We start from the raw sequence: 25831 nt of genomic DNA, 5'->3' as shown, positions 1-25831 counted from the left end.
CACTCTGCTACTCAAGAGAATTGTATTTCTGATTGTAGAGGATAAAACTTGTTGATCCAAGAGTTGATGTTTCTCATGTAGTGGCTGTACTATGAAGTGAAATTTTGCAGAGAATAAACTAGAAAGCATTTTCAATTTTATTTAAGAAATTTAATATAGATAAATTTTTATTCATTAATATTTATAAAAAGCAGTTTTAAGACCAATATACAACTGCTGTATATTGAAGACTGAAAAACAAGAGCAGTGCAAAATCCTAAACCTGCCCCAAAATTCACCTAAAGTGACCTCTCAATATGTCATACTCATTTATTACTGCAGGAACTGACTACTCTGTAAGAACTGTCAGTATGGATAGAAAGTAATTCCAGTTCTGTGGTGCTTTCTTTAAGACCACATTTGTCTGCTGGCAAGTACTACAGTTAATAATGTGGCATATAGTATGTGAAATGAAAATATAGACAGCTACTAGGCTGTTTAAACTATCCTCTGGTTTATTGTAACTTAGAGGAGTGAGGAAAGGACATAGAAATACAGTACTACAAGTAAAAAGATGAAAAAATCAGAGCATATTTATGTAAAATATATTCCCTGCCTTTCCAAAGCATATATATTAGAAACAATCTGCAACACTTCTTTAGGAAGTTTGATTTGAAAAGAATCAAAAGAATGTGAAACCCTTGTCATTTAGTAATAATATAAAGAAAGCATGGCGAAGAATAACAGTGCTGTTTCATGGGTGCTTTATGTTCTGAATATTTGTGAAATAGTTCTTTAAGGAAAGATAAATAATTAAAAAAAAATAATTGGGTCTCTCTGAAAGGAACTGTAAACCTGCCCTGGAGTCTAGAAACTTTATTGTAAAACTTGCTCAAATGTGGTGCCTCAGTGTTACCCAGATTGAAGGATCTCACTATTTTTAATAGAAGTCTGTATGTTAATGTTCCCAAGTTACTTGTGAAGCTAGACTACTGTTTTTAAGTGTAGCATGTAGGAGGTTCAGCAAGTGACAAGAGAATACCCTTTCCCTTCACTTTTTTTTTTTTACCTTCACAACCAGTGATATTCACGGAATGTGGTTACAGCCAAACTAGTCTTTATTGCTTTTGTACCAATGTAGCAAGCAAACAGGAAAAGCCTGGCTGGCATTCATAGCTGTCGGGTTTTCATCAATTGTAAAAGCAATGCAGAATCAACTCGGGAAGGGTAGTAGTCCCAGGGCTAAACCAGCAGTGCTTGTGTAAATGGCATGGGATCTCGTCATGTCTGAATAGTTTCCAGCTCTGAATGACTTGTACTTTGATTTGGAAAAATAATTTAATAACTGTTAAAAAAACATATTTTAAGTAGGCATATACTGTAAGATAGATCTAAATAATAGTTGCAGATAATAGCTAATAATGCTTTCTAATAAGTAACAAAATAAGCAGGAAAATGCTGAAAAAACAAATGAGCTCAGCTTGCAGCTGTGCTGTTCTGAGTAGCTAGTACACTGTGACTTACTACTGAATTATTTTTTTGAAACTTTTGTGAAGGTGTTGAACAAAATCTGTTTTGGAGGAGTAATACTAGCTACAAGTTAGGAAGAAAGAGCTGTTTGTAAGTAAATGGCATATAGTAAAGTGAGTATCTATATACCTCTATTCTAAGATGTTAAAATTTTCTAAAAAGTGATTACTGGATTAACTTGTGAAATGAAGATAATTTCTGTCTCTGGTGCTTAGCTTTGCTCAAGTTAAATTAATAGTTGGACTGAAATTGTGAAGACATTTTTATTTTTCTCTCTTTGTGCTGTACTGAGACCATTTATATCTGTAACTGAAGCTGAGTTGACTGGTGGGTGGGCTTTAGTGAAGGTAAATGTGGTGCGGACAGAAAGACTTCATCATAGCAATTAGGTCTAAATCCTATTTCTGCCAGAAGGCTTCTTCTACCATCTTCTGATCTGATGCTTTTCCTTAGTTTGTCAGAGAATTTGTTAATAGATGTCCGTTTACAGTAACTAGAACTGGAATTCAAGAAGGTAAAAATAATGTAAAGGAATAGCCTGTAGAACTGCAGTTATGTTTTGCTCTTTTATTTTTCACATTACTTAAAACAATGTTTAATAGCACTGTAACTTATTTTTTACAACAAAATATTTTTATGTATTCATTTCCTGCTTATAACTGAAAACTTCATATAACAGTCACTAAATGTCAGCACCTAAATCTTCCTAATACTGTTGTTCTATAGTGCAGTTTTGTTTTGTTTGGGACCATGGTTAGAGATCTTACAATGTATTCAACATTCTCATATTTTTTTCTCAGTGCAAAATCTTTTTAAGGGGGGATAAACATTTACAATGTATTGGTAGCAAGGCCATGGTTCTAACATCAAACCAAGAGTTAACATTGGTGTTCATCCATTAACTAAAGATTATGGAACTTTTACTTTTCTCATACTTGTTTCTGTTTGATAATCTCTGCTTTAGGAAAATATGAGACTCAGATGTATCAACAAACCCCCAAACAACTGTATTTTTATTTAGTGGTAGGTATGTATTTGTTGTTTTAAGCTTGTTTTTCCAGCTGATAAATTGAACTATCTTTATCATTTGGATACATATTATAGACCTTTAAAAATATGGACAATTCTAAACAGTTTTTAGGGTTAAAAATTCAGATATCCATTAAACTTCTTGAAGAAAGGGAAAAATCAAAGTAATAAAAATCCCACCAATATATGTTAATGTAAGTAAATTCTTGAACATGGTATTTTTATACAAAGATATATTTTAATCATAAATGCCATTCTATTCTTCAGTCAAATATTATGACAAATATAGGACATAAAACCATTTTATTGCAATGATTAGAATACCACTTCTCAACCATCTTTATAAAAAAAAAACACAACAAAACACTAAAAAAACCCCAACCCAACAAAACAACAAAAAAACCAACCCCCCAAACTCCAGAGATCTGTATCCTCAGCTGGTGTAAAGCAGCACAGTATCTTTGAAGTCATACAGATACTTGGCTGCTGAGAATTCAGCCTGGGAGATGTAGTGCACAACAGCAGTCTGGTGTAAGATACGTTTAGCCACAGGAGCTCCAAAGCACTCCAGCAGAGCAGGTTCAGACAAGTGCATTTCAGCCGACCAGCATATTTCAAATGGTGTGCTGGTTATATTAAACTTCTTATGACAGTTTTCATAACAAGAACAGCAGAAACAACAGGAGCTTTGAAAATATAGACTATTTAAATAGAAGATAAAAATCTTAACACTATTAGGTAGACTAGTGTTAAATAAAAACTGTCTGTAGGTTTATAATAAATTAAAAATAACCTTTGGGTTTGAGTCTGATGCAGTATTTAGGGAGAAGTGATGTAATTTAGTGTCTGGATTTGTAGAGCTACTGGAGTGCATTTCAGAGTACTACAGTGCTATGAAATTAAACACTTTAACATAAATTATACAGTGATCTGTGTAAAATTATAAATTGATAGAAAGTAATTATCCTGGATTATAGCCAGTGAAGTGTTGGTAGACCAGGTAAATTGAATGTAGTGTTCATTCATTTTTTGTGGAAACAATTTAGCATACATGGGGCAAAATTTCATGCTGGCACTTGTTAATGGATGAGTAATTAATCAGGCCACAGAACTCTTTAGAAACATGAAAAAAATGAATCTGTGGTTCAATAAAAAAATAAAGTGCTTTAAATGAGCATTTGTTGTTTACTGCCTTTTTTCTCATTTCATGATAGACATCAAAACCAACCCAATGAAATATGATAGTGCTCTAGAGTAAGTAAAATTGAGCCCATTACTTACTGTAGTCAGTATTTTCATGTATTTTCTTGTCTTGATGTTAGACTTGGTTTACTGTGGGACCAGAGAAGAAGCTTATAGCATAGGCTGAACTTGCATGGACATAAAGATCACCATAAATATTCTCTATTTAAAAGTTTCTATTTGCAAAAAATTTGGATGTAAAGGAAGGAAGCAAAAAGAGCAATCTGGAAACAGTTCATATCCAGTGTATGTAGCCAGTTTGTCTGAAATACACTGTTCAGTTTTGTAAGACAGAAGAGGATTGCTGGAAGTGTATAGAAATCTGATCACTTATTCCAAGTTCATTGAATGATAGCTGCTATAATATGGATGCTTCTTCCATGGCTTCAATCCACCTAAAAAGGGCAGGAAAGAAAAAGTGGTACAAATTATATACGCTTTAGGAACATGGGTATCTTAAGAAAAGTAAGTATCTTAAGAACATAAAGCCTGAAGAGGACTGTATTTGCCATCCCAACTCTAATGAGAAACTATAGTTTTATGATTAAAGCAGGGAACTGGGTACTAGGATTTTGCATTCTAGTACAAACTTAACCAACAATTTATTGTAAAATCTCAAAGATAGTACAAGTGCTGTCTTAGAATAGGAAAGATCAAACCACTAAAGTATGTCTAAAAGCAACAAAACCTCCCAGAAACACTCATTCCTTCCCTGTGTGTCTTGAGGTTCTGGCATTTTTATTACTAATTTCATTAACTATTTTATTATGTGGAAAGAGTAGCATTAGAATGGAAAATCTAAAAAAGAATTTGTTTATGAGGAAATGAAGAGACAGATAAATAGAACACATAAATCAGAGAAGTTTCTGTACAGTAGTCACATTTGACAGACTTCTAGGCATGACTCTTGAGACGCAGCCTCTTCTTTACCTATACAAGGGAGCAGATTCCCCTTCCTGAAGGAACTAAAAAGCACCAGGTAGATTTTTAATGTCACCCAGGCCAGTCAGATGCAGTTGGGCTTAATCAGTACTCTGAAAGCTGTTTCCTCTGTCATGAAGGCGTTCTGAAGAGGAGGGAAAAGCCCTACATAAGCTTCCGGACCTGTGCACTGGCTGGTGTGGAAGTCTGCCTCCATACCTCTGTGCTGAATTGTTATCCTCTGCTCGGAAGCTATAAAAGAGAGTCTGCTTGTGGTAGAGATGGAAAACTGTATCCATACTTCCTTCCTCCTTTTCTGGGGCAATGGTGAAACCCAACAAAGGCAAACTTTCTGTCGCAACTTTGTCCTGAAAGCAAACAAGAAGTGAACAAGATTTTGAGAGAAGGCTTGGAACAGTTTGAGGGCTGTTTCTGAAAACCAAATAATGATACAACCCCTACCTGACAGGGCTACATAAGCAGTAGTGTGATTCTGTTGCTGCACTGGTGGGTCACACCCAAACAGAAGAAATGCCGGTGTACTGCACTTTTTTATCTAGTCTTAATCCTGAACTCTGATACCACCTCCAAAAGTCCAGTTCTTCGTGATCATCCACATGACCATGAAGGTCATATTAGCCGTTACTGTAATGACTGTCTTTGATGTAATGGTCCAGGAGGCCAACTAGAGGTTACTGAGAGTGTGAGACAGTATAGCAGCTACCATTCCCAGTTTTGTTCCTTTTCACTATTTCTATCTGCTGAGTATGAGTAGTAGTCTTTTTGGTACCTTGTCGTTTCCTTTCATAGCACTAGCAACTTTCTTAGAAATCTGCAGTCTCAAACAGCACACTTGCTTCCCAAAATGCTGCTTTGAAATTTCTGAGCTGGTAATGAATTTTGCTTGCCAGAGGCTGCTTTGTACAAGTTAAAAAAAACAAAACAACAATAAGCTTTAACCGAATTGCAGTTTAGATGTTACTGATAGAAGCAGTTTTGGTCACCGTATTTAGGTAATGTTTTCCATAAGTGTATGTTGCCCTTGCCTCTGCTTTTAGGACCTAAATTTCAAACTGGGAATGCAAAGTGTAATTAGCCATCTGTTGCTTTTTCCCTGTTGTTGAACCAGAAATGATCGCTTTTAAGATTAGCAGAGGTGTAAGGTAAATGTATTGGATACGGAATTTGATGCTAATGGTCTAAATTGCTGGCCAAATCATGGTCTTTTCTGCCTCATTCTCCTCATCTGTTTAAAGAGGATAATGTTGCTTCGTGCAACCACCGTGGTGATGATTTGAGTTTAAATAATTGATGTTTGCGAAGTCTTCAGAGGGCTTAAAATACCAAATATTGCTGTTGCAACAGTTCTGGCACTATGTGTCCTTTGTTCAGTAAAATGAATTTTTATGCTTTGCTTATGAATTTGGTCAGTTATAACCAAACTTTATGTCACACTTTAAGTTTATTTATATTGCAGCTGTTCAAAAAGGGCAAGAAATTAAAATATGAAAAGGGACTGGGAAGAGACAAAATACATAAATGTAGTTGATATCAAACCTCCTTGGCTGTAAGGAAGAGTTTACAGGCCAATACAGAAGGCATTCTTCTCACTTCTGCAGACTGCCTGCTGTCTTTCACTGTTGGTACTGGTAGGACAAATATGTCCTGTTTATACTTGCAAAACTACAAGATTCTCCTTCCCACCAGAAATGGATCACAGCACCATCTATCTACAAAATAGCTGGCAGTTACCCAGTGCACCAGAAAATCCCTAAGGATCTTGAAGTCTTTGGGTGTGAATATGTAGACTAAGGTTCACAGTGGGTGACAGTTTGTAATAGCCTGTATAGCAAAAAGTCAAATAACGAGGGGCTGTTTGTGAAGAGGTTGCCAAGACCCAGCTAAGGCTGTGGCTGGGCCCCTTGAGACAAGGACTGCTGCCTGGGGACTCGGTCTGTTAGGACCAGGACTCAGAAGGCGGGTAGTTGTGAAAACTGCCATTTACACCTTTCACATTTCTTTGTGCTGCCTGTAGAGAGTAAAGAAGGGAACACAGATAGGAAACTATTTCAAGTCAGTTTGCACAGTACCTCATTTGCTGTGTAGGTGTAGAGGACTTTGCCTTTGATAACAAACCACCGTTTCTTCCAGTGTCTTTTGCCTCTCTTACATCTGCTGAGGTAACCACTGATGGTAGCTCCCTCTCCTGAGGCTGCCACCTAGAGCAGAGTAGGAGAAATTAGGATTTGTAACAACAAAGGCTTTTTCCCTCCTGATTAAGTGTCTTCACATCACACCAGACAATCAGGTCTATGTCCCTGAAACTGTAAGTAGACCATTAAAAATATCGAGACAGGAAAAATATAAGCATAGTATTACAGTTCTTTTTAATTGAAGATTCTGGTTAAACTTAGTTCTCAGTAACTCTGATGGAAAATACACAGTTGAGTTATTATTGAGGTCAGCAAGTTTACAGCTGTGTTCTGAGAAGCCAGACTTGTCCCTTTTCCCAGGTCTGTTTTTTTGGGTATATTAAAAGTACATGCTTCCAAACAAGACTTACAGTCTTGTGGCTGAACACTTTTACGATGTGGGTATATTTAGGACTTTGCAATGGTTTTATATCAGTTTATGTTAATCACTTGACTATGACTTGGTTTCATTTGTGAAATAATATTTCTGAGAAAAGTAAACCCTCTCACAGAAGTATTTTGAGATTTAAGTGCTTAATGTTCTTAAAGATCTGGAGTTCGAGTAGATGGAACTATACACGCACAAACACTGCAGTGTATGTTATTTGTTACAGGAGTAAATCGCGATAGTATTGCACTTGGAAACAATGGGCAGAGATTCAAAACCAGCTTTTGTGTCACAGACAGAAAACTGAGCAGTACTATAGCAGTGTTTTGCTGGAGAACGGAAATGTTTCAGGACCAGGGTAAAGCAAGTTAGCAAGAGTTCCAGAGCACTGCTATTGTGCGACAGTCCATCTTAACAAACATGTGCTGCCCCCTTGTGGTAGAAAGGCAATGCTTTTTTCCTAACGGGACTGAAATTTTGCCTGCCAGTTCTTTCAGTATTTGATTTGTGTGTTTGTATTACATGCTTGTATCTCTGGCTCAGTTTCACCTCAACGTAAACACACGTCAAGAAATTCCAGTGTCTTGGCTGTACAATGAGTTCAGCAAGACATGTGCACCCTGTTCTCTAATACAACGATAAATACCTGCTGATTTCAGTGAAATGGAAGTACCTTACTGTGCTTGAGTTCAATGGGCAGCTTGGCTACTGAGACTACATCAACATGATTGGCACCTTGTTCCTGGAAAGAAAACTAATATAGCTGGAGAAATCCTGGCCCCATTGAAATTGGTGGAAGTTTTGTTTATGTTGGTGGGATCAAGATTTTACCCATCTGATTTGAAATAGTTTGGTGTGGGGTGGCAGGAAAGTACCTGCTTAAACATGTATGCTCCTGAATTGATTGCCAAAGACCAGATGCTATTTCCTAAGTGGTATTTTATTTCTCTTGAAATCAAAGTAAGATTTCACAAGTAAGGGTCTTATCAAAAAAAGGTAACAAGTCAACAGTATCTCATGCTCATTTGATAGTTGTCATTGTCTGTGATCTGCCTTGTACTGTGTAGTACTTTGAAGTCATCTTAAGTTTTCTAAAGACTTCACATGTTGATGAGCAAACTACAGTACACTGTTCTAACTGGATATCTCAGTGGGCTCAGGAAGCTTGCATTTTAAACACTATTATGAAAAACAGAAAAAATAATTGCATGATGAAAATGGGCTGAGCCCACTGCACACAGAATGAATTATAAACGTAGCTGTTGAAGTATGAGTACACAGTTCTCTGCAGTTCATTGCCTTTCTCAGACAGCTTGGTCCTACCTCTGTAAGAGCTGAAGGGATCTTCTTCTGTTTCTTAAAAGATGTATAATGAATATTGTGGAAGACAGAGGAGAAGGCACTGCTTGAACACCTGGATGAAGTTGGAGGGAAGCTCACACTTAGTGGCCGCTCTGAAAGATTAAGAAAATTCAGAAAGGGAAAGGGGGAAATGGATGAATCAGTATATATCAGACTAAGGGTAAAAGACACACAACACACTAATGCAGATAACTAAGGAAAATACAGTGCCTCTTCCACAGCCAGTTTTTATTTTAGCTTTTCTTTCCAATCACCCCTTTAAGTCTGATTAGATGGGTGGGCTTCATAGCAACCTAGGTTAATGGCAATAACCTACAGCTACTTGAAAGAAACCTGCAAGACAGCTGACAAAGCACAAAACACAGCTTGTTTTCTTCTAATTTAAAATCAGCATTAAACAAATGGCTTTTCTGTCTATACCCCCGATGTTCTGTAACACCTTTGCAGGGTAGATTCACTAATAGGACATTCTTTCTGTATGACCCATTCTCTTTGAGTTCCGCATGGAAGACAGTTATTCTGTCACTATCAATCTACATTAACCCCACTCATCTGAGTTTATATCTTCATGATCTCACTTCTGGCAACACATATTATCTGGAAGCTCTTAGTATAAAGCACAGCATTGTTTTAACACAAATCTGAGTTATCATTTCTTGGACGCAAGAAAGCTTGGGTATGTGGTTTTGGCTGTTGTGACAGTATCTGTTCATGTATTTGCTTGGCTAGTGTGAATTTCTTTAATCAGAATGAAACAACTAAACTTCATCTGTCCCCACCTTTTCATCCTTAACAGTACAATATGCCTACTTTCAGAGACTGTCTGCATGAATAGTTGTGCAAGAACTTTATTTCCTGTTCATTCTCTGTTCATATCTATGTAACACCTGCCCCCCCCCCCCCCCCCCTTTTATCTTTGATTTGGGTATGTATCTAAATCAGGAAAGGGACATATAATAGGACAATAATACAGAGTTCTAGTTAGGCAGTAGCTCTTCTGCTTTGAATTCATGCTTTCATTTGTAACCAGATTAATTCCCCATGTAGAAAAGCTCTTAGTGACTCTGCACTTTACCTCAGCATTTCTTTTTGTAAAAGCTACAACAGGGATGAGGACAGTAAGGAACAGTAAAGCCATTGTTTTACTTTAATGGATAATTCATTTGAAATTATGGTGAGGAGCTATCACTTATAATTACATCACAGAATAGAACAGTTCAGTTAGAAGGACCTTACAACTGTCTAGTCCAACTGCCTGACCAATTCAGGGTTGCCCAAAAGCTAAACCATGTTATTAATGGCATTGTCCAAACATCTCTTAAACACTGACAGGCATGGGGCATCGACCACCTCTCTAGAAAGCCTGTTCCAGTGTCTGACCAACCTCTGGGTAAAGAAATGTTTCCTCATGTCAAATCAGAACCTTCCCTGGCACAGCTTTGAAGCATTCCTAGGCATCCTGTCCCTGTATCCCAGGGAGAAGTGATCAGCACCTCCCTTTCCATGTTGCCGCCTCAGGAAGCTGCAGAAAGCAATTATGTCACCTCTCAGCCTCCTTTTCTCCAAGTGAGACAAACCCCATGTCCTCAGCTGCTCCTCAGAGGACATAGTTCTTATCATTATTCTGGTTTATCAAAAGACCGGGGGAGCCCTCAGCGAGCCTGGCTTGCTAAAACAGTTTTAGCTGCGGTACAAGTCTGGTGCTCCTGGGACCTCAATACACATGTCTCATGCTTGAAATGAGAAATCCTCTTTAACAAAACACAACATGCTAAGCAAATCCTAAAGCCTCCCCATTATTCAGGCAGGAAGTGGGTTTGTCAGTTTTGCCAAGAATGAAGGAATCTTACCTCTTTTCTTAAGTTCCACATAGCAGCTATCGCAGACTTTGGCTGCTTGATCTTTGAGGTACTTCATAGGGTATTTGTTTCTTGAACAATTTCGGCATACAATCTGTTTCAGCAAGGAGAAATGCATGTAAATATAATTTAAATGTGTGTATATATATATATGCTTATACAAAAAAAAAATCCTCAGAACTGGCTGGGGGAGGAAGATGCATAGTAGACTAGACGACTCCCTCTCCTACAACTGTGTCAGTCAGGGTAAGTCTACTGGATGAAATGTGATTGCTTTACCCTGTTGTAAGCCAAGCAGAATTGATCACTGTATTTGGTTACACACCACTGCTATGCCCATCTCCCCAGGAACTTATACCTTCTCTACCAGTGAATTACAGAAAGACCATTTTAGTATTACTTCTGTTTTCTTAGCTTTGTTAGTAACATTGTTTTCCTAAGGAAGCTTGCATGTTCCTACTGTCCCTGCATAAGTACAGGCTGATTTTCTCTGTGGAATTAGAAAAAAGATAAAGTAAATGCTTTCTCATACTGACAAAAATCACTGGTAGTTTGATTAAAAAAAATAAAAATCACTGAGGCTAAAAGACAGCTATGGTTTAAAACAGGACTGCAGGTTTATGTGTACACACAATCTCCAGAGTCAGTGATAAAGGGAGAAAACCAAGAAAGCTTATAAATCCCCTTGGCTTTAGGGCAAAAGGCAGCAGCTCTTCTGTGGAGCACAGAGGAAACTATCCCTTTGGTCACTGACCAAACCATGCTCTACTGCTGAGTTTCTTCACTTTTCTTGGAAGATAATTTTACCAGCTACTCTCAGGGACAGGAAATGGACTAGATGTGCTACTGCCCTGTCCAGAACAGAGACTGTATTTTTACTGTATTGTTTCATTGTCTCTAGAGCTAACTGTATATCAGATGTACTGGCTAGACTCAGCAACAATTATCCTGTAAGCCTTCAACTACGAACCCTTGGGAATTAATTTGACCCTCAAGAGAAGGTTACTGTTTTTCCTACTAGAGTCATTAGAAACCTAATTACTAATTTAGCAAAGGACTAACAGGTTCTGTGACAAATCAAATTCTGGTCTTGATGATGCTACAAGTTTGCAGAAGTTACAGCAGTGGCAGCCAGGGTCATAGAAGTGTGAATAAAGACTCCCTGAGAAGCTTGTACTGGTCTTACCTTCCCACAGGCATGGCAATGATGTCTCCTCAATGTGAGGGTAAAGTCACAGCCACAGTTCATGCACATCATGACATGGGACACAGGCACCAAAGTAGGAGGCCTCTCACCCAAGGGTATTCCAAGTCTTTCTCTTAGCTTAAAATCAAACAAGACAAATTGTCTGAAGTGCATTCAGTCAGCCCTACTCCATTACATACAATTCTCCTCTCATTTCAGTCCTTCACCTGCTAAGATACCCATATTTTCTAATTCCTAATGCACCTTGTAAGTTAGATACAGCTGCTTCAGCACGGAAAGACTGTGACCAGTCAGTTCATGGTGCTGTTAAAGCCAGGGTCACAACAGGTAAAAATCCATGTAGATCTATTACTGGTCAGGCACTGACACTCTTCCACATCAGACAAGGATCTGGTTCACTGCAGGTGAGAACATAAGTGAAAGCCATCTTTTTATTAACAGCTATTGAAATAATATCTTTTAAAAGTTCTATAGGTTTCAGTTGAAAAGGGTCTGAGCTCTGTGTCATCACACCTTGAGACAGGTCAGGGACAAGAGAGTACAGAAAACAGTAAAACTAAATTTATCCCCACACAATCCAAATCTGATGCGTGCTTTCCATGGCTGATCTGAATATAGGTAAGCAGCTTTAGAAAACGTATTCACTGTTCCTGTTTCTTAGAATGCACCACGTTACTGTGCTGTACAGGTGCCTTTGCTCCAAGCAAGGGAGCCATGCTCGATGTGGAACTGAATACAATCTAATGAACTGTGCTGAGAAGCTGTGTTACTGCAGGTTCAGCACCAAAGTATTACAGGTACCTCACTGTCAGTTCACAGCAGCTTAGTGTTTGGCGCAAGTAGTGCAAGCTCTTGTGCTGTTGAAGAACTGTTTGTCAGGAGGGTTTTCTGTGGGGAAATCAGGCTTCTGCAGACAAACAGGATTGAAACACAGAAACATCAAACTACTCTTTGTGCACATTCACGTTTACATGAGAAGAAGAGTTACAAAATAAAGTATTTTTTCATTTGTTGAAAAAGGATCTGGTTTAGGTAGCTATATTAACTAATTTCTAATTTTTTCTTGTTAAATATTTGGAAGTATATTGGCTTCAGGCCAGAAGGAAAATCCTGTTTTGTTGGGTTTAATTAATTTTTTACTTTCTGAAGTCTTCAAAAATTAAATCACAGAATCACAGACTGGTTGGGGTTGGAAGGGGCCTCTGGACATCATCTAGTCCAACCCCCCTGCTCAGGCAGGGCCACCCAGGGCCAGCTGCCCAGGACCTTGTCCAGCAGCTTTTGAGTATCTCCAAGGATGGAGACTCCACAAGTCCCGGGGCAATGTGTGCCAGTGCTCAGTCACCCTCAGAGTGACAAAAAAAAAAAAAAGTGTTTCCTGATGTTTGAGGGAACCTCCTGTGTTTCAGTTTGTGCTTGTTGCCTCTGGTCCTGTCACTGGGCACCACTGAGAAGCAGCCTGGCTCCATCTTCTTTGTACCCTCCCTTCAGGTATTTACATACATCGATGAGATCCCCCCTGAGCCTTCCCTCCTCCAGGCTGAACAGTCCCAGCTCTCTCAGCGCTTCCTCACAGAAGAGCTGCTCCAGTCCCTTCCATCATCTTCGTGGCCTTTGTTGGACTCTCTCCAGTATGTCCATGTCAGTCTTGCAGTGGGGAACCTAGCACTGAACACAGCACTCCAGGTGTGCCCTCACCAGCACTCTTTTTTTTTTCCCCAATTAGCCTATTTAATAAAAGTGGTGTTCAACATAACCTGAAATAGCATTTTTACTTTTTGTCAGATGCATTCTTTGCCTTCTTAACTGGGAGCAGTACAACTGAAATTAATGGGATAACAATAACATACATCAGCTGTGTTGGTACAAATTGAATATTGCTGTGGGGCTTGTAGAGGCAGGGACTTCATTGTGTATATGATATAACTCTAAGTAATGTGTAGGTTGGTTTTCTCAAAATCTGTGAAGTTTGTAGCTATATTTAGTTCATCCAAAATAGTCACCCTTTAGGACAAAACAGTCTTCCTCCAGAAGAGCTCCTGTTTAAGCGAAGACCACGGAGTATAGAGTGTGATTAACATTTCAGAGGTGGCCCATGAGCTGTGATGAACTTCATTGTTTGAGCTTGGCATGTTGGTTTAAGTGGAAACAGTAAGAAGTCTTGCCGCTAGGAACACTGCATTTTACAGCTCTCCTCCTTTCCTCTCTCTCTCTCCACCCTCTCCCTTCTTTTTCAAGCATTGAAAGACTTGGCCTCCTCTTACCTCCACGCTGCTGTGGAAAGTGGAAGTGGTGTGAGCTTTGTAGTCATCTGGGATGTGTCTGCTGATGCAGCTGTACCAGTCATCCCTTTCTGAGCAAGAGCTGTGGAACGAAATACAGCAGAGCAGTCAGTGCCATGCACAGCAGGGACTGAAACAAGCTGTTTCTGGATCAGAGGAGAAAAGCTTCACTTTATGAATGTTTGCTTTTCTGCACTGCTGTGTTGATCTGGTAATTTTCTGACCAGGAAGAAAATTGACTGTTGGACTTACTAAGCAGGATGATTAGTGTAGATCCTAGTGCTCAATCCTAGATCACACAGGACAATATGAAATGTCTCTTTTTTTTCCGTCATTTCTGCCCTAGGTTTTAGGCACTCCATGCATGTAGTATTTGCAGGGGTTGTGCAAAGTAAGCATGTTAATGCTTATCTCTACAGTGGGATGCTTAGATGATCTGTGTGTTTGGGAAATGCGGAAATCTGTCACCTATGGTAGATATGTGAATACTTTCATCTTCCTCTAGCTTCATCACAGACAATCTCCAGTCTCCCAGCAAGAGGCCAGGACAGCAATTTGGAAGGAAGTTCTGCATTCCCTCTAGTTGCAGTTACGGATGGAGGCCAGTAGTTCTCCAGACTGGCCTCTAGATGCTCCCTTTGCACAAGGCAAAACAGCGAGCGCGTTGTGCTTCCCTGCTAGTCTAGATATCCCAGAAAAGCAGCAGGGATTTTACTCTCTGTTACTTACCAGACGCATTTGCTCTGTTACAGCCATAAGCTGTCCTGCCTGTGTTAGCTGGTTTTCCTGCTGTGACTTCAAGCTGTGCACTTCCTGTCCATCTGAAACTGCACAGCTCTAGCTGTTCCCAGCATCAGTCACAGGAGGGAATGCAACTCAGTGTGGTCTTCCCTCCCCAAATCATACTAGACATTCACATTAAAGCTACCCACTAGATTTTGTTGTAAAAATTAGCAGTGGCATCATTGCCAGCTGCTGTTCAGCTGTGATTTCCTCACACTGTCCTCATGAAGGCCACCAAGCAAGACATCTGAGAACAATTTATATTTTGTAGTCTTAAAAAAAAAAAAAAAAGAAAAGAAAAAAAAAGGACAAAAAGAGAGGAAATGCCAGATTTTATCAATGATCTCTGACTTTGCATCAAGAGCACCAAGAGCATAATCCCTTGTCTGAAATACACCAGCCTCTAAAATTCAAGAAGCCTGGAGCAGAAACTGAACCAGTGTATCTACTGCATATAGTCTAATTTCTGCAAGCCAAGGGGCTATATTGTAGGAGATCATCTCTGGCAAGAGTCACACTACTAGTCAGTCCTTATTACTACCAAAAGTCCTGTTAAATTACACTTTCTAAGAAAGCTGAAGATGTCTGTATCTTCCGGACAAATCATGTTCACAACCTGCAAAGCACTAAAAGAAGTCCTAGCTTTAACCTGTCTCTTCCTAATTCTTTCTTGGAAATTCTCTTAATTTGAGAATTAAGTAATGATTTACAAAAATCAGAGGAAATCATGGCCCATATACTGATGTAAATTAAAGCCACTTTGGAAAGGACAGATAAGAGAGACAATCTGCTGTTAAAAGCCTGATACCTAACTGGCCCCTTTAACCTCTTCTCCACTCCATTAAACATCTGTAGGCAGTAATCACAGGTAATTAAGGTCTAAATGTGGCAATAACACCTGTTTGCTGATGAGTAAGATAAATTATGTCAGTTGGCACTGGCCTATTCTTAATTAGCTATTTCACTGGTTGCATGAAGGCTCAGAGCATCCTTAAGCATATAGAGAGGACAGCAGGAGGCATCTATGGAACACAGAAAGTGGTCTGGACTGGGATGGGATTTTGTCTTGTCACAGTGCTATCTGTGACTCTGAATTAGCCTTAAAAGGGTGGCAGCACTGGCTACATTCTCCCAGTGCTTTAGTATTTTATATGAGCACCACATAGTTACCCCTGTGTCCAAGAAGAACATTTTTGAAATGCAAAAAAAAAGGTCTAAGAGCAGTATAAGCCATCTCCATAAAGGCTCTGTGCTCAGATCTGCTACCAGCTCACTGCAAGCCAATAACATGGCTCTTTGGATGAGTGAGCTATTTTCAGCAGGAGATGTAAAGACTTTACAGTGCCATCTGCTCATATAGCCATGCTGTCTTCTAAGCTTTGGTCATCCTCATTCTACTGTCTTTACTGCCTGGCAGTCATGATGTATTTCCTCAATGCATTCACCTTGTCTCGTACAAGTGTAAAGACATTGAGGTCTGGGTTGCGATTGTGCAAATTTGCAGCACTTGGGTGTAAGCGGTAAAAGATACAGTCTTTAGGGACGCTTGATGGTACTTTTCTGTCTTTGATGCTCCTTTCAGTGAAAGTAGCCAAGGATGTTGTGCAGTGGGGTTAGGAGAGCAAGCCGTCCCACTGGTGTCTCATCAGCTCTGCGAGCCAGTACAGAAAGGGAGAGGAAGAGACATTCTTGGATGACTTATGGCAGATTGGTCCCAGAATGAGCAGCACAAGGAAGGGAAAGGGGCTCTACCCCAGTGCTCTGGTAAGAGGCAGTCTCCCACTGGCTGTTATCAGAAAGGAAAGCTTAGTCCCAGGCCCTGGTTCTATCTACTACCAAAGAAACACAGCTTCCAGTGGCCTCATGTGGTTGCTTAGGCTAACCAAGCACAGACCTGGTATGAGTACAAAAGGCAAAGAAACAACATAACAATGCAAGCAGAACATCCCAGGCTTCTCATTAGGGATGCCAACTTCAGTTTCCCTGAATAAAGGAGACATGCAGGAGCTATTTCCCCTCTGCAATACAAAAAGGCTGTACGCATCCTGATTTTGTAACTGGCTAATTCAGAAGTACTGTGTGTATATTTTGAGGGTCATGACAAGTGTGCAGTTCTAAGAAAATCTCAGGTATTGTCTCATTTGCTGGTTATAAAAGGAAATAGACAAAAAGGCTTTGACAGGTATCTGAACACTGCCCTCAGATGGCAAGTGCTCTGAGAAGGTTGAGAGCCCCAAATTCTGATTCTGAATAAGAAAGCACCCTCCCTGTCTTTCTACTGCACTGTGTAACTTAGGGAGGTCTGCTGTGTTTCGAGCCAAGTTGTACTTGGAGACTGATGGTGGGAAAGTCAGCTTAAAAGCATCGAAGACCTTGTTATTTGGAAGTTGTAATTTTAATACCACTGCTAGTGTGCTATGTCTTTTGTAGTAAACTACACCTGAAAATCAAGCCAGCCACCTTTCTACTGTAGCTCTAGGTAAATTTGCAGGATTATTCAGGGCTAGAAGCATGCAAAAATACAGTACACCACTATCTTCTTATCAGAAACTACATTCTCTTTCTGGTGTTCACTTGTGATCCCAGGACAGAGATCCTGACTCCCAGTTGCAGAGTGAAAATACTACACAAACTAATCAGTGAAATTCCTTTTATTAGAAAGACAAATGAGGTTGCCAGTAAGGTTTCATTTTGGCTTAATAATTAATAAATAACAACATTTAAGCACTATTAAATGCTTTTCTATCTGTTGCATGGTATTTTTACTATTTTCTCCAGCAGTTTTACAACCCTAGTGGTATGAGACAACAAGTGAACTTATGGAAGGGAGATATAACACACTATTAGTGTTACAAGGAACAAGTGTGATGAAAAGTGTGAAAAGATAATGAAAAGGTCTCAGGCCTCTTAGTAACACACTTTCTTCTCTTTCCTTTCTCTTTAAGACATCATCAAAAGCCACCTTCTAATCTTTATTCAGCATACGAGTTGAATTAGTTACAGTTTATGAGCTTTGCATTTATAATGAATATCTTCATTGTGTAATCAAGCACTCAGCCATTGTCTGTCACAATAGCACAGACTGAAACTGAGTTAAAAAAGACACCAGTTAAGTCTTGGGTATTGGTTAGACTAATCTAGAGACACAGCTCTAGAGTTTAACACCCTCTGCCATGGCTGTTTGGGGACAGTACCTTGCTGACAGGGTCAGGCAATATTCATCACATTCAATCTTCAGGACGTTTTGGGCTTTTTCTGTCACTGGGCGGCTGACCTAGAAATAAATGCCATGAACGTGAATGTGGACATGAGTTAAACTGTCTATAACCAGTATATCATATAAGTCTTAATGCTTATGGAACTATGACGTCCCAGCCACCTGTTTCCTATTTCAATGCAAAGAGGTGGGCAGACAGGGTTTTCTGTCTTTTATATTGCTGGTGTAATGAGGAAAAAAGCTCTCTATTTCAATAAGGTGGTGGTGCTAAATGAAAAGATAATCCAACTGTAAAGGTAAGGATAAAGTATCAGTCAGGGTTCAGTTTTGACAAGCTTAGGAGATGTTTAGTCTGACAAGCGATAGACTAATTTGGGCAAAAGTTTTGGCTATTCTTTAATGAATGGAAATAACTTTCCTCCTGACATGCAGACATTATACAGTGAAGCCCTTTAGTGAACAGCTGTCTGCAGCAAGGCTCTTTAAGAGCAAAAAAACCCCAAACTTAAAAGCTACAGCTCAGCTAAAAACTATTCCCTGCCATGTAGTGTGTTACTTGCCTACTAATAGCAACAGCCACATGGGAGAAAGGTAGCTTCATGGTACTGATATGTTGTTACTAGCATCTGTTGTGCCAGTGACTGAGCATTTCAAATGTACCCTGACAAGTATCTGCGCTGCAACTCGTTTTCACTTAATGGTAGAGTGTTTTGGTGATTCCTGCCCTTGCTGGGAACTCACAGTTAGTTTCAGACTAACAGATCCCTCCCACCTTTTCCTAACACCTCAACCCACCCATGTCATTCCATTGGAATTAATGATTAGTAATAGTCATCTTGCATGTTTCCTAGCTCTCCAGACTTCTGACTTGCCACTTCAAGTCCTCTTTCACACAAATACAACTTGGCACATTAGCTATAGAACAGTTATGAATGTTCTTGGTGGGAGGTACATAATGGATGGCTAGGTAAGAAGCAAAGACGCCTCCAGACCAATATCTCCTGTTGCACAGGTACTGGTGCCAGTAAATGCTTAGGGAAAGAGTGTAAGAGCAGTACAATTTTGTTCAGTTTCTGTAATTTGCAATTTAGAAATCTACTGAAGAAGAGACTGTGTTTATATCATTGCATGTAATAGCTCCCAATATACCTTTTCCCTGTGAAGTTGGCTAATCACTTTTTGAACACATTAATGCTTTTGATGAAAACAGTTAAAGGGCACATGAAAACCAAACAAGTGAAAGCTTATTTAAATTTTGAATGGTGGGATTTTAAGACCAGGCAGACTAAGGCCTAGTGAATATATTGTAGGGAACAACCATGCATTGGCTGGAGACATGAAGAAGGGAATGGACAAAACAGGGTAATAAATCTTTTCTGTCTCCAGTTTCATTATCAGATGGCAAATCTGATTTTGGCTTGTATTATTTATGTAGCCTGAATAAGGCTGTCATTCTAAGTCACAGCCTTATAGATAATCTTTTATGTTTGCTTTATATTATTTTTCCTTCTGTCTCCTGTAAGAGGCAAGGGAATACCCTGACAACAGGTCCATCGCCTCTTTCCCCTTGCTCTATATGAGACATAAACCAGCAAAGCACTAACAGCCCACTATACAACTTTAATTCCAGACTACAATACAGATGAGGCATTACCTTCATGCCTGACACAGCCAAGGTGTTTTTCAGTCGGTATTTGCCATCCTTCTGGGGATATGTGTACAGCAGAACATCATTCATCTATATGAAAAGAAAGACAAAATCAATAATTTGCAATATGGCTTACAGGCTTGCCCATTACTCCTGGGGAGAATACCCAGAACAAGCAGTAACTTGATGAACTGCTAGGACTTGTTAGAAAGACAGGCCCAAGCCTCACAGATTAGATTAAGACCTGCATTTCCACAAAACTCTGGGGCGTCTGCATCCAGGACTTTGATGTCTTCCCATTTTTGACTGTTGCTGGTGGCTAAGCAAGTAGATAATCAGCTCTTTTACATTCAGGTTGGGTGAAACAACTGCTTGTTTTAAGCGCAACACCATGTTCAAGTTGAGAAGACAGGCCCTGCATTTACTACCTGGCAGTACCAACTAACTGCCTAGAATGCTGCAACTCTGACTCTCACAGGGTGCCCCTGACAGTGAAACGGCAGTGAGCCCAGGGGTAGGGCTCGCCTTCACAGACTTCCATTTTCTGGACAAAAAGGAAGCGGGGGTGAAGAGAGGTGCCACAGTCTGGAGGAACAATTCAGGGAGGAATGGTTTGGATATTTAAGAGTAGTAACTGTACTGCTAGCAAAACTCGCCTCGACATCAGATGGCTTTGGTGAGCCTGTGGGCCACAGCAGAGACCATGAAAGGGCAAAAATGAGAAACGTTTTTCATTTTATGAGGAAAAATAATCTGTAAATTAACACTCCAAATATTTCCATACTTCTCACAGCTGCTTGCGGAGGGCATGTTTTTCAAAGTTTATAGTAAATAGGATCAGATCTTCTCTGCCATTTTCCTAGCTTAATGATAGATATTACTGCAGCCTTTTACCTTTGTGCCGACAAACAAATGAAACAACAGAACTGGACCTTGTAGGTCTTTGCTGGCCTCTCCTTCTCTTACTGCTAGAAGGAATAAAGTATCAGTGGGTCTTAACATTGCCAAAGTAACACTTATATGTATGCATTCTCTTCTTTGCTTGAATAAGCAGGTCATGTTCTCCTGTCTTTCCAGACCTCCCACATCAGCACCAATATGCATAAACTCAGTCAGCTCCTTGATTACTGTACTGGGATACTATGAACAAAGATGTGCAAGGCATGTAAAACCAAGCCATAGGTAATACTGTGTGATGCCAGGGAAAAGGCATCTTAAATGTAAAAATTTTCATGAAATTGAAAAGTAGACAAAAACCAGCTTCACTTGGATTCCTTTGTGACCAAGACATTTAAATATAGACAATTGGATGGTAATACTATATTGTGGAAGGAAAACTATGAGAAAGAGATGCAGAGAACAAGGGAGGAAACTAAAGAATGATTTGGCAAAAAAATAATGTATCCTGTATAACTAGAATTGTTGGGGTCTTGATAGTACTGCCTGACCACCTAAAACTGCTGGTGTAAAATCTTCACTCATTTGCTTGCCTGAAAAAAACCAGAAAGCGGAGCCTTATGGATTTTTTGTTAAAGGGTTTCTTTTTTCTGTTCAGCTTTCTTACAGAGCAGAAACAATGGTTAAAGAAAAATGACATGGAATTAACACTCATGGGATTAAATTCTTATCACCTTGGACTTAACAGCAAAACTGTTGTTGCCTTTATTAGGGTCGTGAGTTCACTCGTGGACACCGATTCATTAAGTAGCTGTCTGATTCACAGTAAATCAGTCTTATGTGCTTTAGCTCCCACCTTTAAAATTCAGATTCCCATTAACGTGATTCAAAGCATACCAAAAGGTGACTTTCACCAAAACTTTCACTTCAAATCTTACTACTTTTAAAAATTGATTTGGGTTTACTGAATAGGATCAGCCAATATTTTTGTAGAAAATGCTGAAACATTCCATTCTAACATTTTAACAAAAAGACTCCCATTCTCTCCTGCACTGGCCACTATAATGTGTATTTTTCTGCATCCTTCTAGTAAGTCTTCAGTCATGTGGAGTTTAAAGCATTTTTAATATAACACTTCTCAATTGATGATATAAAAGCATACTGTCGAGTCTGAATAGGAGCCTCATGCTGTCTTCTCTGTAGTCTAAAGTATTTACTCCTTTGCAACAGCATAATACAATTTCCTTAGAATAAGGTGACAAATGGTTTGTCAAAGAGTTTTTCTGTGATTTACTTATTGCACCATAAATTACACTCCACGCTAACATTAATCCAGTCAGCACAGTGACATCTGCACAGTACTGACCACACGATGATTCCCAGTTTAACCAGGGCTATGCAACACTGGAAAAATCATCCCAACCTACTGTACACTAAGTATCTAGGAGGCTAAGGTAGAAAAAACTGAGCAAATATAAACCTTTCAGTGAAAAGCAGATGAAAGACATTTTCACTTGATATTACCTGTAGCAACTAGAACTGCAGCAGCCAGGTAGGAAAAAGGTAAAAAGGCAGGCACACTTTATTGCTAACATTAAGAAAATACTCTGTGAAATAGAAGAGCACTAATGAAATCTCATATTTGTCTGGCGATTCTGCTATCTCCTGAATGTTTGAAGGATTATATGAGAAAACAGGACTTCCTCTGCCACACAACAGTGCCAGTACTTAAGGCTTGTTTCAAACCACAATAAAAGGTAACTAACTAGTTATGGGCACTAAGTCCAAAGAAAGGTAACTAGTTATGGGCACTAAGCCCAAAGAAGTGAACTCCTAAGAGAGAAGCTCAGGATTCTGGCATAATGTGCTACTGGGTTTCTTGAACAGCAAAGTCCATCTATTATGTAAAGCTGTATATATATTTTTTAAAAGCAGCTCATTCTTTTATTACTGTTGGTTAAGGATGACATCCTGGTGTATACCATTGTCACAACGGCTTTGGTTAATATCCCAAGATTTTATTAAACATTCATGATGACTGCTTTATAATTGTCCATTGGAGGATTTTTCTCTCCTCCTGTTTTTCTCCCCCATAGTATATAGTGGTGAGCTGTGGGAGGTCCCACCAGCCACAGCTTGATACAATGAAATCATGACAAATGTTTCAAAGCTTGCTAAGCAAGGCATACATATTCATGAAGAAAGAAGGGGTTTGCACTTGCTGCTGTCTACTTTGCCACATCTACACTGGAGATGTGAGTGGTGGCTATATGAATGGTATGAATGGAGCTAGCATTAGTACCAGCAGTTTCAGGCATTGTCCTGCTTCACACTGCACAGTGTCCCCTGAAGCAGTGAGGACTGGGCCATGACAAAGGCTAATGTTGCAGCCCCTCAGGAATCTGTGGTAGAAGAGATTGACTGCTACAACCTGAAGGAGAGTTCCCAGAAGTCCTGGGGCTTCAGACCCACTTCCTGTTTGCCAGAAAACTTCTGAATAACTGGGATCCCCAAACTGCTCAGATATTTATATGGGAGCAAATATTCCTATTCTGCACTGCTCCACGCACACACACAGTCCCTGAAACACCAGCTGATAACTCAGAGAAAGAAGGATACATCTGCTCTTTGATTTTTTTTCTGTTACTACTTTTCTTTTTCCCCCCTTCTTTTATAATCCCCTCTGTTGTGATGGGAACCCAGTAACATTAGAGGTCATTGCAAGTTTTCTACCCTACAGTGTCCAAATTTATTGATCCAAGAAAGTTTATCTATGCCCTGCTGAACTGCTGGCATCCATACGTAATGTACTCTGTCTAAAAGCTCCTACCACTTGTTCGTTTTTTCTCAATGTTTTAAAGGGTAGTTCATTATGAACCCTGTCTTATCTATTGAAGTCTGTATTAAACATCCCCTGAATGTCAGCGGAGCAGCCTGAATGTGTGCTGGGCTGCATTTTCCAAGCTCTGACTCTGAAACCTCCTATACTGCAGCCCTGCCAGCTAGAGCATTAAACAGCCTCCCATTTGATAGCAGCTTCCTGCACCCCACTTGCAATACAAGCAGCCTTTGTAGAGAAATTCTTGGAAGGGTGAGATAAGAGACCCTGTCTGAGTTGCAAAGTCCTGTGGTTGGGGGGCAGTTAGGGGGCCTGCCAGTGTCAGCAGCCTGTACTGAGCTGCAAAGAGGCCCCAACATCCTTGTAAACAGAGAATGGACTCAGGAAACAGGCGCAGAGCAGAACTCACCAAACATCCTGCCAGGAAACACCAGATTCAACAATACCAGCAGCCTGCACAAAAGAGCCAGCTCAAGTAACCTTGTGATACACACAACATACACCTGCCGAAACATAGGCACATCAAAAGCCCCTAAATGTGTGTCCTATATACTCATGCCTATATGGACTGTGCATAGACATACAATGGTCCTAATAGGCATATACTCAAAGCACAAGCGCACACACTACGAAAGCACACCCTGAATGCACAGGCCAAGCAGGAGTCTGGCATGCACCCAATTCTTATAGCATGTTCTAATACAGCTTTACTTTGATGGGCTCATTTAGGATGTGTAGGGGTTTAATTAGCAGGGTTATCCTTCAGTGTTTACTCTTCCACTGAAAGTCTGTCCAGGTCCTAGGCTTGATTTAGCTTCAGTGAGAGTAAGTTCACTACTAAGAACTTAAGAAAATGCTGTTAATGTAAAAGTCTGGTTTGGGTAGCTAGGGTAAATACACTTATTTAATGCAAAGCTAAACCAAACTACACCTATACATCTAAGCTTCTGGTGATCTTTTTGAATGGCAGCTGACATGTGAAGAAGTATCAAAAAAAAGTGCCACTTGTGAAGAGTTTTTTTGATTAATACATTAGGACAAATTCTTATCCTACCTTAGTTTTGCCACTGGTTTCAAAGGATTATGATATGGTCCTTAGAAGATATGGGCTTTAAATTAGTGTGGGTTTTAAAGAGACAGTGTTTAGGAGATTATTCTAATCTTGTGTTTTGTGGGTTTGGGTTGGGTTTTTTTTCCACACAGTGTCCTCAGGCATCAGAATCAAGACAGCACATGGGTTGGGCTAGATGCACTATCAGCGGGAAGGGTATGTTCATGCAGGCCTTGGCTGTTGCAAAAGGTATTGGCAGTGATGGTTGGTAGGGCCTTAAGACTGATGCAGTAAAGGTGCTATATGCCAAGATGCAAATATATTGCTATAGCTGCACAACAGTTATGTATCCACAGGGTACATAGTCCATTCAGCAATGCATGAATGGTGGTGGTGGTTGTGGTTCAACAGAGAATCCACAGCATTAGCAGTGACAAGCAGATAATGCAAAACCATTCAGGTGTTAATGCAGGAATGACCATATTGCAGTGACTCAGTTTCACCATACATGGCATTGCTTTGCAACCTGAGGAGCTTTCAGGGTAAAGACTGAGTGAAAAATTCACTGAACCCAAAGGCAGATGTTTGCCAGTAAGTTTCAAACTGTTTCTAAGACCCACTCACCTGCACCCCACTCCAACAGGAGACATAATATAGGAAGCCTGAAGAGGTTGCAGCTTCACTGTGTTAAGAACTGGAAGGCAGCCAGTTTTATGTGTCTCTTAGTTCTTGAAAGTGACCACTATGGTTTAGTCTAGCTCCACCACATACTTTGCATGACAGCACATTTGGTCATAGTTTGCCTTTCTGACTGAAAAGAAGAAAAAACCTCTGTTTCTGAATACTGAGAGCATCTATTAACAACAGGACATTGGCTACTTTAATGTCTGCAGCTGCCAAGAGACACTTTGCTCTTTGCAGTTAACATCTGGGTTTGAGCAGCTGAACTCTCCCCAGGAATCAAAAATAGTTCCTAAACTAGCAAGTGCCAGAAACTAATTTCTGTGCTTTCTTTGTTCCAGTAATACTTTCAGTGTCTTGTGACCTTCAAGCTGATACAACCATTTTGGACTACTTGAAATTTATCTCAGTTTATCCCAGGTTTATATTACTTTCCCCTCAATGTTTATTATCAACCTGATTTCTGATCCTCTTAAATTCTCTATATCAATTATAATAGCTAGGTTTGTGACACTTCAGTATTTGTCATAGTGAATTAGAATGGCAGTTATGAACACACTGGTCCCATCTTTAGGCACAACTCCAAAATGTTTTTGTAATACTAGTGAGGGAAAGTGTTTCAGAAAAGAGATCAGTAAGCAAGCAAGTACTTTATGATGTAGTCATCAGTAGGCTTACGTGTTACTGCTGCTGAGAACACTGTTTCTTAAGAACAGCTCCTGGA

The 25831-nt window shown here is 39.7% G+C and overlaps 1 protein-coding gene across 2 annotated transcripts in view; it reads right to left on the bottom strand.

Moving 5' to 3' along the window:
* Positions 1–2061: 2061 nt before the first annotated feature.
* Positions 2062–25831, bottom strand: part of FGD5 (FYVE, RhoGEF and PH domain containing 5) — a 110114-nt gene continuing 86344 nt past the window's right edge. For both annotated transcript variants that reach the window (XM_056334432.1, XM_056334433.1), the window contains exons 13-21: positions 19646–19729; positions 17969–18048; positions 13974–14073; positions 11689–11826; positions 10494–10596; positions 8605–8735; positions 6792–6920; positions 4921–5069; positions 2062–4175 (exon numbers count right to left, since the gene is read on the bottom strand). In XM_056334432.1, coding sequence (XP_056190407.1) covers positions 4139–4175; positions 4921–5069; positions 6792–6920; positions 8605–8735; positions 10494–10596; positions 11689–11826; positions 13974–14073; positions 17969–18048; positions 19646–19729 — 951 coding nt within the window. In that variant the 3' untranslated portion in view covers positions 2062–4138. The remainder of the gene's footprint in view (positions 4176–4920; positions 5070–6791; positions 6921–8604; positions 8736–10493; positions 10597–11688; positions 11827–13973; positions 14074–17968; positions 18049–19645; positions 19730–25831) is intronic.

This window comes from Falco biarmicus, chromosome 4, assembly GCF_023638135.1.
Source record: "Falco biarmicus isolate bFalBia1 chromosome 4, bFalBia1.pri, whole genome shotgun sequence".
In the NCBI taxonomy this organism is placed as follows: Eukaryota; Metazoa; Chordata; class Aves; order Falconiformes; family Falconidae; genus Falco; species Falco biarmicus.
The sequence above is the reverse complement of the archived record's forward strand: the minus strand, read 5'-3'. Positions and strand labels throughout refer to the sequence as shown.